The sequence below is a fragment of the Coenobita brevimanus genome, chromosome 24 (genome assembly GCF_032717465.1).
Source record: "Coenobita brevimanus isolate Jiangsu-jjx chromosome 24, ASM3271746v2, whole genome shotgun sequence".
NCBI classification, from domain to species: domain Eukaryota; kingdom Metazoa; phylum Arthropoda; class Malacostraca; order Decapoda; family Coenobitidae; genus Coenobita; species Coenobita brevimanus.
Genome location: NC_136977.1, coordinates 10,628,689 through 10,649,657, shown reverse-complemented (window position 1 = coordinate 10,649,657; position 20,969 = coordinate 10,628,689). Strand labels below are relative to the sequence as shown.

General features: G+C 41.7%; 1 protein-coding gene across 2 annotated transcripts in view; it reads right to left on the bottom strand.

Annotated features, from left to right (window-relative positions):
• The window catches only part of LOC145393426 (organic cation transporter protein-like), a 157,099-nt gene that overhangs the window by 43,784 nt on the left and 92,346 nt on the right, over positions 1 to 20,969 (bottom strand). For both annotated transcript variants that reach the window (XM_080267523.1, XM_080267522.1), the window contains exon 6: positions 4,814 to 4,968. In XM_080267523.1, the coding sequence (XP_080123649.1) occupies positions 4,814 to 4,968 (155 nt within the window). The remainder of the gene's footprint in view (positions 1 to 4,813; positions 4,969 to 20,969) is intronic.

Here is a 20,969-nt window from a genome sequence, read left to right as displayed (position 1 = left end):
TGTCATTCTTACTTGTCAGAATCTTGTTGTTCTGAAAAAGATGAGACTAGAATTGAGTTTCAGCGTAGAGACACCAGCAACGAACAGGTACCCGAAAGTTGGAGATGTGACGTCAGCTGCGCCAGAGGGGTAGAGGCCAAGGTGTTAATAAATTGGTAGGCGTCCAGAGCAAGGGGCGGTAACTTGATTAGGTGAGAGAGAGAGAGAGAGAGAGCTTGGTCAGATTTTGTTAAAAGAAGTTTGAAACAGTGAGGCAAAGAGGGACACAGAGATGACTGGTAAAAGCAAAAATAATATCAGTGAGAAAGTGGAGAGGAGAGGTAGAAGAAAGGAGGGAAGAGTGTTTTTTATCATTTTGAAGAAAAAGGGCATAAAACAAGGAAATATAATTGTATACTGTACGACTGGGAAAGAGGAGGTGGGGGGGGGGGTGCAAGAGAAAAGCGTCTGAGCTACGAAAAGGGAAAAGAAAGTCTGCATGGGTAGGGAAGTGAGTGGGAGCCCTAAAAATGATAGATAAATAAAAAAAGAGGTGGGAGCATACGCCATGAGGCGCTTAGCCGCGGTTCTCATCTCCGTAACATAGGCCTTTGAACCTGTACTGGGTTTTCACCCAACAACCTGGGATACAACGCCACTGCATCATCTAGGTCGCAACAGTTACCTCCCCTAGGTGTTACCCTAGGTACTCATTTTACCTACCAACCCACAATGGGTGGATGGACACCTGAGTCAAGTGGACTCAGCTGCCCGTACCAGGGTTCGAACCCTGCGCTGTCGGGTCGGCAGCTTCACAGTCAACAATGCTAGCCGCTCAGCCACCGCGGGGCTTCAGATAAAAAAAGAGTAGATAAATAAAAGAAATAGGACAGGAGGATTAGCGAATGAAAATTGTGTAGTTAATGATAACTGGGTAATGTTAACTGGGGTAGACGGTGGCCGAATCAGTAGAGAGTTGGCCTGCAATCCTATTGGACACATGTTCAAATTCCCGCTGGGGCAGAGACCAGTTTAAGGATCTGAATTTCATTAAAGCAGACTTTACTGATCTACTAGATGACCCGCCGACATGTCGTAAAAATACCCCCGCTAATACCAATGCAACAGTCTTGTATGAGACAGCCCTAGCATGTATTCAGTAATAGACGGTGGGTGTTAGCGCCGAAGCGGTGACATGTGGAGGTGTATGGACGTAAGAAGACTACTGGACCTTGATACCGGGCTGTGAAGCCTATGCCCAGAGTCGGACACATTAAAAAAAAAAAAAAAAAAAAAAGAGAGAGAGAGAGAGAGAGAGAGAGAGAATTTGGAACAGAAAAATGTATAAAAAAAAGATCTAGAAAGAGCCATGTGATGAAAACTGAAAAGATGTGAATTATAGAAAGTGGAGTAAGAATATTGCTAGCTAAAATTGTGTAAACAGAGAAGGCTATTGTCTTACTGTGGTTAGGCAAGAGGATAGGAAAAGGAAAACTTGGTGGGTTGAATAAAAGTACGAGGTTTGGTAACGAATGTGAGATGGAAATTGAGTAGTAGATGTAAATGAAATAAAAAGAAGAGAAGTTGTTAATGTGGGCAAAAAATGAGTACGAGAAGGAATAATTGGTTATGCTTGATGAGGGGGAGGCGAGAAAAAAAGATTTTTTTAAAGTGGGAAGAGGAGAAAATGAGTGTGAGGAGAATCAGTGTAAAAAGAGAAAAATAAAAGAAAGAAAAAAAGAGAACTGGTGACTGGCATCGGAAATAAGATTTTAAAAAGTTGGAAGAATGTACAGTACAATATCAGATTAGGGGGAAAGAAGAGAGAAGAGACTGAGTTGGTTAAGGACAGCGATGGGTTGGTAAGGCAGGTGAATTAGCCAGTGAATTAGCAGGCTAATTAATGAATTAGTCAGTAGGAATAATACATAATGATGGTTTGGGTATAAGAGGGAGGGGAGAGCGCGGAAATCTATGAAACTTTGGGTAAGGGAATAATGACGTTCAGTAACGGGGGTGAGAGGAAGCTGTGTTAATAAAGACAGATAAAAGAAAGACGAGAGAGAAGAATCAGTGACTGAGTGTAAAAAAAAAAAAATAGGATTAGAATGCTATATAATGATGACACGAGAGGAGGAGCGGAAGGGAGGGGGAGACTGCGGAAAATTGTGTGAGTTTGATTAATGAAAGAAAGAGGTTTGGTAAGGGAGGTAAGGGAAACTGAGTAAAAGAGATAGATAAAAAAATAGTAGAGAGCAGAAAAAAAATGTGTAAAGATGATTTGGTGAGACGAGAGGGAGAGGGAGAGTGCATGGGATGGAAAGAGGAAGAAAAAAAGTTTGAGACAGGTAGTGGGGAGGAAACTGTAAAATGGGGAGACAAATAAAAAAGAGTGTAGAAGAAGTGGAGGAAAATAATGCGTAATGACGACTGGGGAGAATGAACAGAAGTATGCATGAGTTGAGAAAAACAAGAAAAATAAAGTTTAGTAAGGGAAGTCAAAGGGAAACTAAAAAAAAAGACGATAAAGAAAAAAAAAAATAGGTGAGTGTTAGTGAACAGGAATAATGGGTATTGAAGACTTGGATAGAGGGAACAGAAAAACGTTCGACTTGGAAAAAGGAAAGTAAAAAAAGTTTGGCAAGGGAAATGAAGGGGAAACTGTAATAAAAGGAGAGAAATGGGAAAATAGATGACAGTTTATTTAAAGGAATAATGTATAATAATGGCATGGGTAGAAAGAACAGAGGAGTGTATGAGTTGGAAAAGGGAAAAAATGGTAATGGAAATGAAGGGGAACCAGTAATAAAACGAAAGAAGTAAGAGAGGAAAATATATGAGATTTAGTGGCCAGGATAATGTGTAATAAAGACTTGGGTAGAGGGAAGAGAAGAGTGTTGGAGTTGTGGAAAGTAAAGAAAGAAGTTTGGTTAGGGAAGTGAGGGGGAAACTGAAGTGGGTAGGAAGGATGAACCAGGCTGAGAGAGAGAAAGAGAGAGAGAGAGAGAGAGAGAGAGAGAGAGAGAGAGAGAGAGAGAGAGAGAGAGAGAGAGGAGGTGGAGAGGTGAGACAGAGGAAACCTAGGAATAAAGGGCATGGACTGTGTACAGGCAGATTTGATTAGTGATATCAGATTAGTTCAGGTGGGGGAGACTGGAGGAGGTAATGTGGTTAGGTACATATGCAGATCCAAAAACCGGCCCGATCTTGTTGAAAACTGAATGCCACGTGGAACATTTGAGCTCAGTGACATTGACAGTCAGCATTGTAACCCTTTGAATGCTAGAATTTCTCTCATTTGCAATAGACCGACGGATGGTGATTTGAATAAACTACTTGAAGCGTGTCCAAAGCTGAAAAAGAGTCAGCCGAGATGATTGTTAACTTTCCGATTGCTAGGATATCTCTGCGTTGAATAGAAAGCGTCTGGTATTAAACTGAATCCCTGGATGTGTCCTTAACGGTGACAGGTCTGAGATAATTATTAAACCCCTTGAGTAGCTTACTACTGTTTCTCACAGCTGAGGAATGAATAAAATACTTAAAGTGTGTTCACAGCGTTGAAAGGGTTATCTCCTTCACCACGAGAGATCTTTTAGTGGAATGAAATCGTCTGGAGGTTGGAAGGGTAAGACATGAACTACACCATCTTACTGAAGGGGGTAATGAATGGGAAGCGACCGATCAAGGTGAAAATGACGAACGGCTAAGTGACGAAGAAGTTTTAAAAAACGTAGTATTAAAGAACACGAGAAAAACTTATTGTGACACACTCTCTCTCTCTCTCTCTCTCTCTAACACAGACGGAGTTAAGGAAAGCACAGGAGTGTACACACACACACACACACACACACACACACACACACACACACACACACACACACACACACACACACACACACACACACACACACACACACACACACACACACACACACACACAAACGCACGCACGCACGCACGCGCGCGCGCGCGAGACGAATGAAATAGTCTGATGGAGGAAGAAAAGACAAGATAATAAGTTTACATTTTCGCAGAAGAGACCAGACAAACACTATTGACGGAGAGGAAGAAAAAAAAAAAGGAGAGCATAATTATGTAAAATGATGGAAGAAAAGGACAGGGAAGGAGGAAAAGATAAAACGTAAGTGGTAATGGAAAACTGGAGAGAAGTTTTAGAACGGAAACGGCTAGTCCCAAGTACCTGCTGCGGGTTGTAGGGGGCCGAGGCTAGGCTAACGCGGTTCTGGTCTTTGAATGCAGGTGAGAGGTCCATCCCCTCGCTTTTATTACATCTTCGAAAAAACTGAATCTCATTAAGACATTCAGTCCAGTGCACGTAACACCTGCCCTTCACCTCGTAAGAGTATTGTAAAGAAAGAAGCAAGGAAAGAAGAAACACAGGAAAGACCCTTCAGAAAGCAAGAAATGAGCATCGAGGCTAACAACTGCCAATATGCATAATATTGACAGTTGCAATATTAAATGACATTAACTTAGTGTTTTATGTTCTCATTGGGTCTCAGAGAAAAGCATTGCATCTTAAATTGTAATAAACCAATGGATAGATAAATAGATAGATAATTAAACAGAGATAAGATAGATGAGAAACAGTATGAGTGAATATATTGCTTTCTCCTGCCTTCGGGTGCCACTCAGCTGCAGTGCGTAACGAGAACATAATCGGGCCTCCTTCATGACATATATACACGTGCCAAAATGAATCACTGCTGCCCTGTGAACCCTAACAGCAAGCAATATCAACAAACAGCAACACCAGAGGCACTAAATTGACCCTGAGCCTTTGACACCAGCAGAATCAAAGCGTACTCACCCAGGATGTATGACGCCTGGTAGACGATGGTGCCTGTTAGTGCCATGGCCAGTCTGCAGAGGAGGAAGAGTGGGTAGGAGGGCGAGAAGGAGCCAGCCACCGACACCACGATGAAGCACCACAGGGACCCGCTCATCAGGCGCTTACGACCAAACCTGGGCGTGGGGAGAGAGCGTGAGGGAGGATATACGACTGTCAGGAGAGGGGGTGTGTATGTGTGGCGGAGAGAGAGAGAGAGAGAGAGAGAGAGAGAGAGAGAGAGAGAGAGAGAGAGAGAGAGAGAGAGATTGTCATGGTGGGAAAGATAAGTGCTGGTGGTAAGAGAGAGGGAATAAGTATTTGGAAGTGAGGGAGAGGTGCGGGTCTGTGCGTGTGTGTGCATGTGTGTGGAGGTGATGACTGGAAGGGATGTGGGAGAGGAAAGGGGTGTGTGGAGGGGAGTGATTCCTGGAGGGAGTGAGGGAGTATGTGGGAGTGGCAAATGAAGGGAGTGAGAGAGCATGTGGGAGTGGTAAGTGGAGGGAGTGAGAGAGCATGTGGAAATGGCAAGTGGAGGGAGTGAGAGAGTACGTGGGAGTGAAAGGGTATACGGGAACAGCAGTGGGAGAGACGGAGTGAGTGACGGATTGTTTAAGAGTGAGAACTGGAGGGAGTGACGGCTTAGGGCAAGGAGGTGAAAAGAGTGAGTGAGAGATTATGCAAGCGTGAGACGTGGAGGGAACGAAGGCTTAGAGTGAGTGAGAGAAAAAGAGTGAGTTAGTGAGAAGTTGGAAGTGAGTGAGATAAAGTTCCCGTTGCACTTGCTCCAGCACCACAACCACCAGCTCATCATATGCCTCAGACAACCTCGGGAGTGGAATTGGGTAAGAGGTTGTGTAGGAGTGAGAGGAGAAGCGAGAGGATGTGGAAGTGTGGTGGAGAGAAAAGTGAGAGAGTGATTTTTTTTTTATGTGTCCGACTCTGGGCATAGGCTTCACAGCCTGCACTCAAGGCCCAGTAGTCCTCCTACAAACATACACCTCTACATGTCACCACTTCGGCGCTAACACCCACCGTCCATATTGAATGCATGCTAGGGCTGTCTCATACAGGACTGGTGTATTGGTATTAGCGGGGGTATTTTTACGACATGTCGGCGGGTCTTCTGGTAGATCGGTAAAGTCTGATTTTTTATGAAATTCAAATCCTCAAACTGTTCCCTGCCCCAGTCGGGATTTGAACCTGGCTCCGGTAGGACTGCAGGCCACCTCTCTACCGATTGAGCGATGAAAATTGGGAGAAGGAGAGAGAGCGATGGACAGATGTGTGAATGTGAGAGAGCGATGGAGGGAAATGAGAGAATGCGAGAGAGCGATGGAGAGAAGTGTGAGAATGCGAGAGAGCATTGGAGAGAAATGTGAGAGAATGCGGGAAAGTGATGGAGAGAAATGTGAGAATGTGAGGAATGCGAGTGAGTGATGAAGAGAAAATGAGAATGTGAGCTAACGGGAGAGAGTGATGGAGAGAAAAAAAAAAAGTGTGGAAGTACGATGAAGGAATGAGTATGAGTGAGAGCTGGAACGAGGGGGGAACTTGGAGGGTAAAAGGTGTGTGTGTGTGAGAGAGAGAGAGAGAGAGAGAGAGAGAGAGAGAGAGAGAGAGAGAGAGAGAGACACTCACTGCAGCCGACAACTTATCAGGGGCCTCAGACTTTACCTAAGGAATTGGAGTGAGTGAGAGGTTGTGTAGAGGGAGAAGATACGTGAGAGAATGTGAGGGAATGAAGGCTGGCAAGACAGCGTGTGGGAGGGAGGAAGAAGCCTTGGGAGAGTGGATGAGAGCGAGGGAGGTGATAGCAAAATGAACCACACCAGCAGAATCACTTAGCAGATCCTTCCATTTCCAGTCAAAACTTGGCAAGGAACCAGGAAAAATGACAACAGGATTAGTGATGATTGGAAAGCAAGAAAGAGAGAGTATGAAAAATTCAGAAAGACCGTGAAAGAGCAAGAGACGATTATAGATTGCCAACATTCCCAAGGAAATGCAGGATGGTCTCTACACATCTACAGTACTCCGATTCCTGATTGCCATGATGATTACTGAACATACAAGAAGATAGGTACTAATATATGTGTATTTGTATGGTTTGACCTTTAACTTCATCAGACCCCTTGAAAGGCCCAAATCAGATATATATATATATATATATATATATATATATATAGATAGATAGATAGATAGATAGATGATAGATAGATAGATAGATAGATAGATAGATGATATATATATATATGTATATATATATATATATATATATATATATATATAAATATATATATATATATATATATATATATATATATATATATATATATTTGGAGGTCTTTGTCCAAGGAACAGTATTGAAAAGTTTGAAGTGAATTGGTGAAGATATGAAAGAATGGCATCAAGGTCAAGAAATGTTTGGAAGAAAGAAAAAAGACAAGAAAAGCAGAAGAAAGAAACAGAATAATACAGTGCATATTCACACTGTGGTGTGGAGACCTTATAAATCGAGAGGGATATTAAAGAACAACTGTCTTTCTCTCTCCAGCTTGAACGAGAAAAAGGAACTGATGGTTTAACAGTAAGAAAGTGAAGATGATTAAAGGAACAGGAACAGAAAGAACGTATTAAAGAGTGCCAGCATTCCCAGGAGAATGTAAGATGGTCTCCACAGATCTACAGAACACGGATATACTACTGTGCAAATTGTCCCGATAATTAATGATCATGCAATCTCGTCGGATTCCATCTTTTTTGTGCTTGTATGGTTTGACGTTTGACCCTCAGAATCCCAAATAAAAAGTATTATCCTAATGAACAATTGTGCCAAGTTGAAGAGAACTGGTGAAAAAAAAGGAATAGCATCAATTAGGAAAGTGCTTGGAAGAACAAAAGAAGAAAAGAGAAATAGAGTGTAGAGACTTAATGACTAAAATGGAGAAAGAACGTGAGAGTAAATGAAATGGAGGCTAAAGGATGCGAGAGACATGCTAAGGATCGAGCGCCTTTCCGTCTCATGATAGAATATGAAAGGAAGTGATGTTAGTTATGAAAGTATGGAGGTGAGAATATACAAATATACAGAAGAAAAAAGACAGAAAGTTTATATATTAGCGAGACAGCTAAAGGAACGATTCGCGAGGTGTTTAGAATCAGATTTCTTTCTCTAGTTACAATGGGAATGCAAGGGATAAAATGAAAGTAAGAGACAGAGAATGACACAAGAACACAGGCAAAAAGAATGTGTGTGTGTGTGTGTGTGTGTGTGTGTGAGAGAGAGAGAGAGAGAGAGAGAGAGAGAGAGAGAGAGAGAGAGAGAGAGTAAAAAGTTAAGAGCTCTATTGAGGTACAAGTGTCTCTCCGTCTTCCGCACTCGTTCTGTTAATGGGCCTTGTACTCGTAAAGCATTGACACACATCAATCTCGGGCGTTCAGCTGCATTTGCGGTGATTTACAGCGTCCTTCATTATCATACGACGAAAACAGAGAGACGGAGAGGGAGAGGCGAGTATGAGATGAAGGAAGCGATAATAGAGTAAATGGAAAATGGGAGGGAGTATACGGATGTAAGAACACTGAAGGCGCAGCTTGATGATGGTGATAATGACGACGTTGATGATGATGATGATGATGATTTTGGCTGAAGAAAAGGTGAGGATATTTATGTGAATGTTGAAGAGCTGAAGGGAAAGGGAGGAAGGTATTAGTTACAAGGAAAACGTCAAGGAAGGAATGATGCAAGTATGAGATGGATTTTTTTTTTTTTTTAATGGGAGACAAGGACGTGTGTGTGTGTGTGTGTGTGTGTGTGTGTGTGTGCGTGTGTGTGTGTGTGTGTGTGTGTGTGTGAGTGATATGGAGATGGGTGTGCATACATGAAGTAAAGGCATAAAAGTGTCCGTAGGCAAAGGGAAGACAGACACTTGTAAAAAAAAGAATAAAGGGTTGGTAATGAGAAAAATGTAGAGGCAGATATGCAGTAGGAGAGATGGGGAAGAGGAGAGGGAGAAGGAAAAGTCTGAAAAGAGGGTTTATAGAGAAAGAAGAATTTGAAAGGAGGATGTGCAGAGATATGAGCAAGATCATGGTTGTGGAAAGAGACTAAGATACGTAAAGGAAGGAAGGGTTAGGATGAGGTTGCGTAAAGGAAGGGAGAAGTGAAGAAAGAGAGTGTGTAGAGAGAGAAGAGGTGGGAAAGAGGGTATGTAGTGAAAGAAGAGATTGAGATAGGATGTGAAGTGCAAGGAGGGAGAGGTGAGAGGAGGTATGGAGAGCAAGGAGGAAAAAAAGGAAGAGAGAAGAGAGTGTCTAGAAAAATGAGAGAATAGGAGGATGTGTAGAGGAAAGTTCTGAGTGAGAAGATGAGGAGAGTTAGAAAAAGCTAAGTTTTGCGAGAGAGAGAGAGAGAGAGAGAGAGAGAGAGAGAGAGAGAGAGAGAGAGAGAGAGAGTTAAAAAAAAAAAGGACTCGAGAATTTTTGGGTGTGAAGAGTGTGAAGAGGAGAAAGACAGTAAAGTATGGATATGAAAAGAACGTAATAAAAGTTTATGAGAGAGAGAGAGAGAGAGAGAGAGAGAGCGTGGGAGGGATCGAGAGTGGGATTAAGGCAACAGAAAATGATTGAACTTAGCTTGATACTGAAATGAGAGGGGAAAAGTGAAGTGCCGACAGAGATTAGCGAGAGTGGTGGAACGGCGACAGTCAATAAATGAAAGTGAGGAGGTGGCAGACGAAAAAGAAAAAAGAAAGAAAAAGAAAAAGAAAGAAAGAAAGGAATGAATGGATGTGAGGAGGTGGTAAGAATGGGAGAGAATAAAAATGAATGTATGGAAGCGAGGTTGAGACAGGCATGAGAGTGAATGAAAGTAAATGAATAAAAGCGAGGGAGGAGGTAAGCATGAGAGAATGAAAGTGAATGAGTGGAGGCGAGGAAGGTGGTAGGCATGGATTGAAATGGAATTGAATAAATAAAACTCGAAGGGGATGAGCGAATGAAAGTGAGAAAATGAAAGAAAGAGAAAGATAGACATAAGAAAGAATGAAAATGAGGAAGTGATAGACGTGAATGAAAATGAAAGTGAAGGAGAGTTATAGACAACAGTGACTGAAACAGAGGATGCGGTAGATGTGAGAGGGAATGAAAGAAGGGAGATGGGAGGGATGAGTGAATGAAAGCAGGGAGGTGGCAGACATGGGTGAATGGACGTAGGGAGATAGGAGATAGGAGTGAATGAAAGTAGGGAGGTGGTAGACATGAATGAATGAAAGTGAGGTGGTAGACATGAATGAATGAAGGTAGGGAGATAGGAGTTGAATGAAAATAGGGAGATAGGAGATATGAATGAATGAAAGGAGAGAGATGGAAGGCATGAGTAAATGAAAGTAGGGAGGTGGTAGACATGAGCGAATGAAAGTGAGGTGGTTGACATGAATGAATGAAAGTGAGATGGTTGACATGAATGAATGAAAGTAGGGAGATAGGAGATATGAATGAATAAAAGTAGGGAGGTGGTAGACATGAGTGAATGATAGTGAGGTGGTAGACATGAATGAATGAAAGTAGGGAGATAGGAGATATGAATAAATGAAAGGAGGGAGATAGGAGATAGGAGTGAATAAAAGTAGGGAGGTGAGACATGAATGAATGAATCAGAGCAGATGATAGACACGACACGAATTAATGAAAATATGGAATTGACGCACATGAGCAGGAATGAAAGGGAAGAGAAATTAGACATGACAATGAATGAAAGTGAGAAGGTGGTAGTTATGAAAGTGAATGAAAGTGAGAGGGAAGGGTGGGTGCTAGGGTGTGAGCAGGAGAGAGTGTGTGTAAGCAGAGGTAAGAGAAGTGATCTGAAGGGGGTGAGGAACAGTCTCATTATTTGAATTACTTTTAAACATAACATTGATTTTTCTTCATTCTCCCAAGACCCTTCGATATGCCATAAAAACTCCCACTGATACCATCACACCAATCCGAAATGAGAAAGCCCCAGCAAGTATTCATTATGGACGGTGGGTATCAGCCCGAAGTGGTGACATGGAAAGTTGAGTGGCAGATAGGAGGACTGTTGGGCCTCAGGAAGCGGGCCATCGAGTCCATGAAAAAAAAACTGGATTGGTAAAGAAAAATATGATGGAGATGAGAGGTTCTGAGAGTTAGACTGAGTGAAAATGAGGTGATGTTGCTGAGAGATAGATGATGATGATGATGATGAGGAGGAGGAGGGGGAGGAGGAAGAGGAGGAGGAAGAGGAAAAGGAGGAGGAGGAAAATAATTATAAGAATAAGCATAAGAATAAGAATAAGTAGTAGTAATAGTAGTAGTAGCAGTAGTAGTAGCCGTAGTAGTAGTATCCAATCACATATTACCCGTGCAAGCGTAGGGACCAGTCAAGGGTATCTAGTCCGGAATAATTAATCCTTTGCCTTTGGTGGGTTGCCCTCTGTTGAATGATGTTGTCTCTTGTTAGTTGCCGGAACGCACTACGATAATTCCCGACTAAAACGTTAATCAAGAAGATTTTTATATAATGACAGTTTATAACGAATATTTATTTACGGTATTTATTTATTCATTACAGGTTTTTATTCCGAAGCCAGAAGGTTAAGGTTAGGTGACCTGCTTACGTCCCGGGTGCCATAAGGTGGCTGAAAAACTCCAGCATTTTCTTAAGGAGCCCAATCTACTGTATGCGCTCACGTCACCATCATCCTGATTGACGTCTAGGACCATTAAACCACTAGGTGTGCCTGGGAGTAACTATGATGCTCTTAGCAAATAGAAATGACAAGCATATCTATCTATCTATCTATCTATATATATGAGAGAGAGAGAGAGAGAGAGAGAGAGAGAGAGAGAGAGAGAGAGAGAGAGAGAGAGAATGTAAATTAGGAGAAGTGCAGAGGGCGCAGGTGAAAAGACTGAAGGGAAAATAATGAAGGATAGTCAGTCGCAGACAGAATGATAGTGAGAGGAAGATGGTATAAAATTGGGAAGAGAAAAGTGAACGTTAATGAAAGAAAAATATTGGTTCGTAAAGAGTGAAAATAAACACAGTAAAACAAAGTGTGAAGGTTTGGAGTGGATACTCGTATTTATAAGAGAGAGGGGGAGTGTGTGTAGAGGGAGGACAGTCAGTAATAGAGGACAGGGTGACGTCGAGGCGATTTGACTGTAGCCACCCCATACGGGATTAAGGCGTCTGACTGTAGATAGACAGATAGATAAAGGTGAGAGTGTAATTAGAAAAGAAAAATAAACTAACTGTATAACTGTAATGAAAGTGAACATCAGTGAAACAGAAAAGTGTAGAAAGGAAGGAAATAAATGAAGACAGCCTGTGGTGGCAGAAGTGAGAGGATATGAGAGGAACTTGCATTAGGAGAGGAAAGCAGTGAGGAGGATGGGCCAGCAAAAATATGGAGCTTGCCTGTCACGCTTTACTTGAGGGGAGATGCGTGGAGACGGAAGGAGAGACAAAAGGGAAGACAGAAGAAAGGCACTGAGTGAAAGAGAAAGGGGAGAAGGAGGGATGAGGGGGAAGAATAGATAGGTATAGACAGACAGATAGGTACGTAAGATTAGTAGATATGAAGATGGAAAAGAAGGGCACTGAGAGGCTGAGAAAGAGGTGAAAGAGAATCGAGTTAAATAAATAAATATGTAGATAAATAGTTATGGAAAATTTAAGAGATTAGGCAGGAGAAAGACAATAAAAAGCAGAAAAGGGGAAGAAATAGAGACGAGGTGGATAAACAGATTTCTGTAGATAGAAGAATACATATTGATTAATAGATTTGGCAGGAGAAGGCACTAAGAAGCCGAGAAAGAGAATGACAATAGATGAATAATACCGTAGTAGTCTCAGGCTTATCTGAATGCGAACCCAGCGGACTGCAAGGTGACACTGCCCTCCTTCTGCAACTCACCATCCTCCATTCTGGGGATGGGGAGGGAGTTGAGGGACGTTTGTATAACCGGGTAGCAGAACAGCACGGTCATGTCGGTGCCACCACTTGAAGTGTAATTTTCCACCAGCACGAAATAAATAGACTAATAAATGTAGATGGACAGATGCATATATAAAGATTTATGTATTTACAGATGGATTGATAGGTAGAGAGACTGGAGGTAGACAGCGAGACAACACGAAGAAAGAGAGACGATAGGCGGAGGTAAGGCAAATAAAGAAATGAGTGTGGTAGAGAAGGAAAGGAGATTGAGAGGGAAATGGAAGAGACATGAGAAAGTGGACAATAAACGAGGAAGAGGAAAATGTAAGAGGCGACTGGAAATATGTGGGTTGGAGGAGAAGCGAAGAAGTGAGCGAGAGAGTAGGGGTAGGAGGAAAGGCGTAAAAGAGAGAGTAGGAGTGAGAAGGGAGGAGCGGATAAGTGTATAAAAGTAGGAGGGTAGGGGAGGAGTGAATGAGAGAGTAGGAAGGAAGGAGGAGTGAACGAGAGTAGGAGTGGGAGGGAAGGTGTAAACGAGAGTAGGAATGGGAGGGAGGGAGGAGTGAAAGAGAGAGTAGGAGTGGAAAGAAGAAGCGGACTTGGGGGAGACGGGTTTTATTGATAAGAAGAGAGAGAGAGAGAGAGAGAGAGAGATACTACCGATCTGTTATTAACCCTTTCAGTCCGGTGATGTGTTTTATGCTTATTTTTGCAATTTACGGACAATTTCAGCTTAGGGGATATTTCTTTTAATGAAGGGATTAATGATGGCTATATTCCGTATTCTCGTCGATCAAGGAGGCCTCCGTCACCTCTTCTTTGGCGATTTACTTTTGAATATTGCTGGTTACATTATGAAAATTTCGTAAAACGTTAGGTGCATGCACAATTTTAGTAATGCAGGTATTACATAGTGCTGGTAGTTTTGTGTGAGTCGTGTGTACTTTATCAAATATATCACCATTTTTATTCTCCCTCTTCTTTCCCAGATATTTTTCCTGAAGCTGTCGGACAGTGAATATGGCATCAGTGGTCACTTTGCCTTGCATAAACCCAGGCTGCATCTCATCAATATTCAGTCTTTTCTTAATATCATTTTGTGTGTTATTTATGCAAGATATGGCGATGTTAGAAGGATTTATACAACACAGAAGAGAACAGTAAGGTGTAATAACTAAAATTAATTCGCTTAGGAAGAGGTGTTAGGGAGCTTCCATAATCGATGAGAATGTGCCTGTACCTAAATACTTAAACGTGTTTTTTTTTTTTTTTTTTTTAATAGTTGTTACTCTTTACTCACTAGTTTATTCAGCTTAAGGTATATTTTTTGTAGAGAAGGGGTTAATGAAGGCTATATCAAACTCCTGCAATTTATGTATCTTTTGGTGAATTAAAACAGCCTGAGGGTAGCACGATTACATTATATACTTTATTGGAAGGAAGGGGTTAAAACTTAGAGGACGAACGTATAGGCAGGTCCCCTTTTTATGACGGCCATTTGTGGAGCAATTGTAGGCCCTTAATGTGATCAGGCTGCATTCATTCTTTAACGAGGTGGATAAACTAACATGCTGTACTCTCATCAGGGATATTACAAATGGTTACCAGAAATGTGAAGCTTTCCTACACATTTAGTCTCGTTTGTTTAGTGCTTTTGTCGTGACTGATCCACTTGGGTATGTTATCTGTTCTATCACGGTACGATTTTGTTCATTTGAGAGATATCCTATTGGTCAAGGGCTTCACGTACTGTTTTGAGTTACCCTTTCTGTGCTCTGGATACGCACGAGAATTTGTTTTAATCCCAAATGATTTTATTCAGCGGAGAGAAATCGTAGCAGTCAAAGAATTATACCATACTATTTTTAGTTTAAGTGGAGAGGACCCATAAAATGATTCCATGCAGTTTGACAAACTTAAAGTGAGGATACTTATGAGGCAAGCAAATACTATGATGAAAACATTGATATGAAGAGTCAGACTGAAGAGTGAGTGGATTAAGAGGATGAATAACAGATAAAATTACGACCCAATAAATACCATATATTCCCCATTTTAAAAGCACAAGAGGTCAATTGTGACTTCATTATTTCCCCTACCATGCGTGTGGCAGTAAGAATGTGGAGGAATTTATTCAGTAACAGCAGCATGTCTGAGGAACTACTGGCTGTGACACTGTGGGAGGATACTAACATTGGGTGGTCAGTGTCGTGGGAATGGTACCGAATGGAGTAAGACGGTGGTTTAGCATAAGGGCGGTTTGTTCTACGAGGACATTGAAAGCGTTCCAAGATACAGGCGCTAAAATCTCGTTTAGTCTTTCCACTATACAGGGCAGTAAAGCTGTTGCAGTCATATAGGTGTACAGTTAGATGCCCGTAGCGCCTTGGGTAAAATATCCTTACACATAAATTAACTTTGCTGAGTATTTCATGGATGAATGGATATCAGACTATAAAAATTATTCTCATTCTTGTCTTTTCATTGTGAGAGAGAGAGGCCAAGGTGGATGGAACTGTAAAAAGGAGTGGGAGAAAATGAAGGGACGAGGATGATACATCGAGCACATTCTGTAAAGACAAAGTGTTATCATCATTTTGCACTATGATTACACACACACACACACACACACACAATATATATATATATATATATATATATATATATATATATATATATATATATATATATATATATATATATATATATATATATATATATATATATACAGGGTGTAACGCGACGTATGACAAAAACTTACACCAATGATCTATCATGTAATTCTGAGTATATTTTGTTCTATAAACATATGCTCTCTGCGGCCCCAGTTCAGTACCCAGCATTCGGCTGTTTTGTGTAAAAGCTTCGTCTCTTGCATGCGCCATTGGGTGAGAGCTTCGCAGGGCGACGGGAGACGAGTATTATTAGCTTATATTGTACTATACATAAAAATCCCATATCCTATCAGTACACACGAGTTTTAAGAAGAAACTTTACGTAGTCTATTGATTCTTTAACATCAAGTCATGCATTCATGCAATTCTTTTGCACATATCGACTGTAATTAAGGATTAAATTCAAATTTGATGGCTTGCAAGGGAGGAGGGAGGGAGGGAGGGAGGACAGGCTGGTGTGTTGTTGCCAGTTATGTAATATTTGGTTTGTAGGATGTTGCTACCAGCATTATCATAACACCCACAGCTCATTTAGTGAAAAAAAAAAATTATTCTAAAGGGAGATTAGCCTCACTTTAAGTCAGGAAGAATTTTATTAATCAATTTTTCTGCTGCAAGTAAACGTGGCGCCACTGGGTATCTCCACCTGTTCCTCTCTGCAGCACATCATCGCAGAATCCGTAAAAAAATACACGATATCTGCATATTCTTCACTGCTGTACGTACGTGGCATGCTGTTTCATGAACATGTGAAGCTGAACCCGGTGAACAACAGAACGCGGAGAACAGTATTTAAAGTATGTGCCTCCCCCGCAGATGTTCCCGTTCAAATGACACTGGACGCAGGGTTGCCAAGTCCTTATCATCAGTCTCGCTAGTTTAGTCCTGAAAACTTGCTAGAATGTCGCTAGATAATAAACACTGCAAAACATCGCTAGAAAATACGATAAAATCTCTAGAATATCACCTAAAAATGGCAAAAATATCCAGAATATAGTTGGATATCATGTTGACAGATGTTAGTGCCGCAAGTAGAAGCAAGAAAATAGGTCTAGCAACATACTCGTTACATTGGCAATCCTGTATCACTGTTCCCACGACAACATATGAAAAAAATGGTGCCACGTTTACTTGCAGCAGAAAAATTGTTATGAGTAATAATATTACTCCTGACTTAAAGTGAGGCTAGTCACTCAGTATGGTAATGTTCTTTCACTGAATGAGCTGTGGATGTTATGATAATGCTGGTAGCAACATCCTACAAACCAAATATTACATAACTGGCAACAACACACCAGCCTGTCCTCCCTCCCTCCCTCCCTCCTCCCTTGCAAGCCATAAAATTTGAATTTAATCCTTAATTACAGTCGGTATGTGCAAAAGAATTGCATGAATGCATGACTTGATGTTAAAGAATCAATAGACTACGTAAAGTTTCTTCTTAAAACTCGTGTGTACTGATAGGATATGGAATTTTTATGTATAGTACAGTATAAGCTAATAATACTCGTCTCCCGTCGCCCTGCGAAGCGCTCACCCAATGGCGCATGCAAGAGACGAAGCTTTTACACAAAACAGCCGAATGCTGGGTACTGAACTGGGGCCGCAGAGAGCATATGTTAATAGAACAAAATATACTCAGAATTACATGATAGATCATTGGTGTAAGTTTTTGTCATACGTCGCGTTACACCCTGTATATATATATATATATAGTATCAGAGTAGTATGAGAGAGAGAGAGAGAGAGAGAGAGAGAGAGAGAGAGAGAGAGAGGTGGAGGAGTAGGGTGGAGAAAGTAAGAAGTAAAAAAGGAGGCATAAAGAAGCGAGAGAGTGGAAGGGGCGGGGGCGTGCGGTAACTACCTCGATTTGCATAGAATGGCCTAATTTTCGGAGTATTAGCTGGGAATTGTATTGTTTTCCTCTAGCAGGCTGTCCCAGCCCTATTTTTGTCCTAAGTTTTCCCCACCTTTCTTGTCCACACTACTGGTTTTGGTTGTAGGCATGTTTCAGCATTTCCTTCATTAGCAAAGGTTTCCCATTAGCTGAATATAATACACTGGCAGGTGAAAGAATAAATTAGAAGATTAAAAAAGACGCCGTAGTGCGGCATAGGTTATTGGAGATTCTCACTGACAACGAGAGGCCTCCCGTGAGCCGGATAAAAACCATCGTGGAGTAGAAAGGCGATAACCCATTCACTACGGCATTTTTTAACGTGTGTTGTGAGACGCCAGGTATATGGGAGCGGTGCGTGCTTTCATTCTTTTTATCATCTGCTATAGCGAAGCTGGTATTGTTTTCAGTTTGTCTGTTTGTCTGTCTGTGTGTCTGTGTGTCTTAGTTCGATAACTTCGCAACCGCTCCAGATATCATAACAAATTTTTACAGGTGTGTAATAAGGATGAAAATATCTCCTACTAGTTCGAAATTGGTGAAAGTAGGTCAAGGTGAAGGTCATATTCCGAGCCGCGCTAGATATGTATTGACTGGCGGCTGGTGTGATTCTCCCCTTTGGGAGGGGGGTCTCTAGTTACTATTGTTTTTAGGTGATTTTTCAGTGGGTGTGTTAGAATTTCACAGTTCCTCAAATGGAAGACTTGTTTCCATGTATGGAAGGGTTGGTTATTCACAAGATATAACAATTTCGGCCCGACTTGGAGCCTCTTCACTCAGCCTGTTTTGTTATATATTATCAGTAAACAACAGCTTTTCCATACGCTGGTATAATTATTCCTCACTGGTTGCAGTACTCCTACCCTGGCCTCACCACCCATCACCATCCCAACCCCTCCTGGCCATGCCTTTTCGCCCACTCTGCCCTGTTACACTGAATGGAGCTTAATTTGGCTTTCTTTTGTTTAGCGTTTCCTGAAAAGAACAGTTTTTTGCAGGCGTCCAACTGATGGATCTTTCTTTTTTGTATAAAAACAAATCTCCGTATATCCCACTGCTAACACCGTCCGTCAAAGAACTCTCCGTCTTTGTGGGATATGCTAGTTCTATTTTTAGTTACCACCTACCACCATCCCAATCCCTCCCACACACTCCTTTTCGCCCACCTTACCCATTGATTACTCTCCCTGTCGGTTTTAGGTTTTCAGTAACCAATAAACCATCCTGACTCCGACTGTGCACATGGCTTCAAGGCTTCATTACCCATACATGAACCTCGCCTCATTTGTAATTGGAGTGCTGTGGCAGCCATATTGGATTAGCTAGACCTACTTGTTTTGTTTACCTTTTTCTTCATTTCTTCCTGGTCCAAAAGTTATTTCACTGAGAGAGGTGATTTGTGACATGCCTTCAATCCTGTGACCTGAAATTGATCTGACGGACCTCAAGGGACGTGAAAAATCCTTACAGGACCTAAATCCACAGAAGTTGACAAAACTGATCTGATTGGGTCTGAAATAACTCAAATGAGCTAAATGGTTTGAGTAAGTCGGAGCTGACCTGAATGCATGTGGAGAATCTGGTTGAACTTAAAAATGACCACTGTCTACTTCTGTCTGTATTTATTACGGTACTGCCTGTGACCTCCAGTCTTTCAAATGCAGTGTGTTCAGGCATCTCGAAATGAAAGGACATTGGATTTGGCTCTCTGTTATCTTGTTTTTGCTTTTTCTTGGAGGGAAGAGTCTTGCGGGCTTCTGGCTTTTGGTTCCTTCTTCCTTACATTAAAAAAAAAATCTAACTGGACTTGAAGTGATTGGGTTTGAATGACTGACCCTCCCGCACTCACTGTTTTGTCTGTCAGCAAAACTTTTTCTTAGTCATCATGTCTTCCTTCCACTTTATTTCATTTACTCTACTTTCACTGTTATTAAACTGCCACCGTTCTTCGCCTCAGCTATTTATCTCCGCTGTCACTTACTTGTATTTTCCTGTCACCGGGCTATTTTTGTCTCAGTATTCCCTGTCACTCACTATCTAGCCTGTTCTTGTCAGTATACTACCTGCCACACCATCATACACATACCTCCCGTCTCTCTTTCACCATCATCTTTTGCTTAGTATATCGCTGTCTTCATGCTATTTTTGCCTAAGCTTCCCCATATCATTATAATAAACACCTTAGTTCGCTCTATCGCCATCCTCTGTCGCCGTTCCTGTTTATCCTCTTCTTATTATTATGTTACCTTCCTACACAGTCATTGCAATATGTACGCCACCCTCTTTGCTTAACATATTCCGCTCTTTAAACGTGATTTATTCTTGTCTATATTCCTACCCACACCTAACACCTCATTCTGTCACTACTCGCTGTTGTCGAATATATTACTGTGTTTCTGGTGTTTGTACTTGGTTTATTCTGCTTATCACTCTATCACCTACCCACATGTTTAACACCACCTTGCCCTCTATCACCACCCTCTGTCCCACACTATATCACCGCCATTCACCAAGCTGCTTAGAGACCCAATATCACTCCTGCCAGTCTATTTTCTCCCCGTCCTAAGTTCAGGCATTTTTCTCCTCCCCTTCCTCGCCTCCTCCAACTCCTCTCTTACGTCTTGCTTGCCTTCTTAAGACTTGCCTCCTCCTCCTCCTCCTCCTCCCATTCCTGCTCCTCTCCTCTGGCCCTCCGCTGTCATTATCTTCACTGTATTTTCTCTTCCCTTTTTTCCTCTCCCTCCACTCTGTCCTCTTCATTTCTCATTCTTTTCCTTCCTACACTTTACTCCTGTTCGTACCGTCCTCCTCTTTTCCTTGCTCACTTAACTTTCCTCCAGCATTACTTATTCCTGTCGTTGTTTTGGCTTATTTCCCCTTATGTTTTTTCCCTGTTCATTTTTAACCTTCCCCTCCTACTACTACTTCGTCTCTTGCTCTCTTTCTTCCTATCAGTTAATCTTTGCCATCATTTTTTTTTTTTTCATCCTTTCTCTCCCCTCGCTCCCTTCTCTTCTGTTTTTTTTTTCTTTCCTCATTCCCTATTCCTCTCAGTTTCCCTACCTTTTCTTTATATAATTGTTTGTCTTCATTTATTCCCTTTCTTTCCTTTGCTCCTCTTTTTTTTTTTTTCTCGCCTTTTGCGATAACCTTAGATATTTCTTCTTTTTTTTTTTTCGGCCCTTCATCCCTATCCTTCCTTTTCTCACCTTTCTTTTTCTTTTTTCTAACTTTCTTTCTCCCTTTTTTTCCTTCCCCTTTTCCTCTCTGTTTTATACTTCCTCTCCTTCCTTTCCTTCTTTCTCTTCTGCTTCCCTCCTTCAGTTCCCTAGCCTTCCTCTTTCCTTCCTTGCTCCATCTCTCCATCCCTTTTCCCTCCTTCCCTCCTTCCGCCTTTTTCCCCCCTTCCCTCCCCTCTCCTCCCTTTTTCTGTCAATCCTTCCTCCTTCCTTCCCTTCTCTCCGTCCTCCTCTCCTTCCGTTTTCTTTCCTTGCCCTTTCTTTCCGCTCCTTCCTTCTTTCTTTCCTTCTCCATCCTTGTTTCCTCCATGCCATCTCTTTGTCTTCTTTTCTTTCCTTTCTTTCGTTCCATACTTCTTC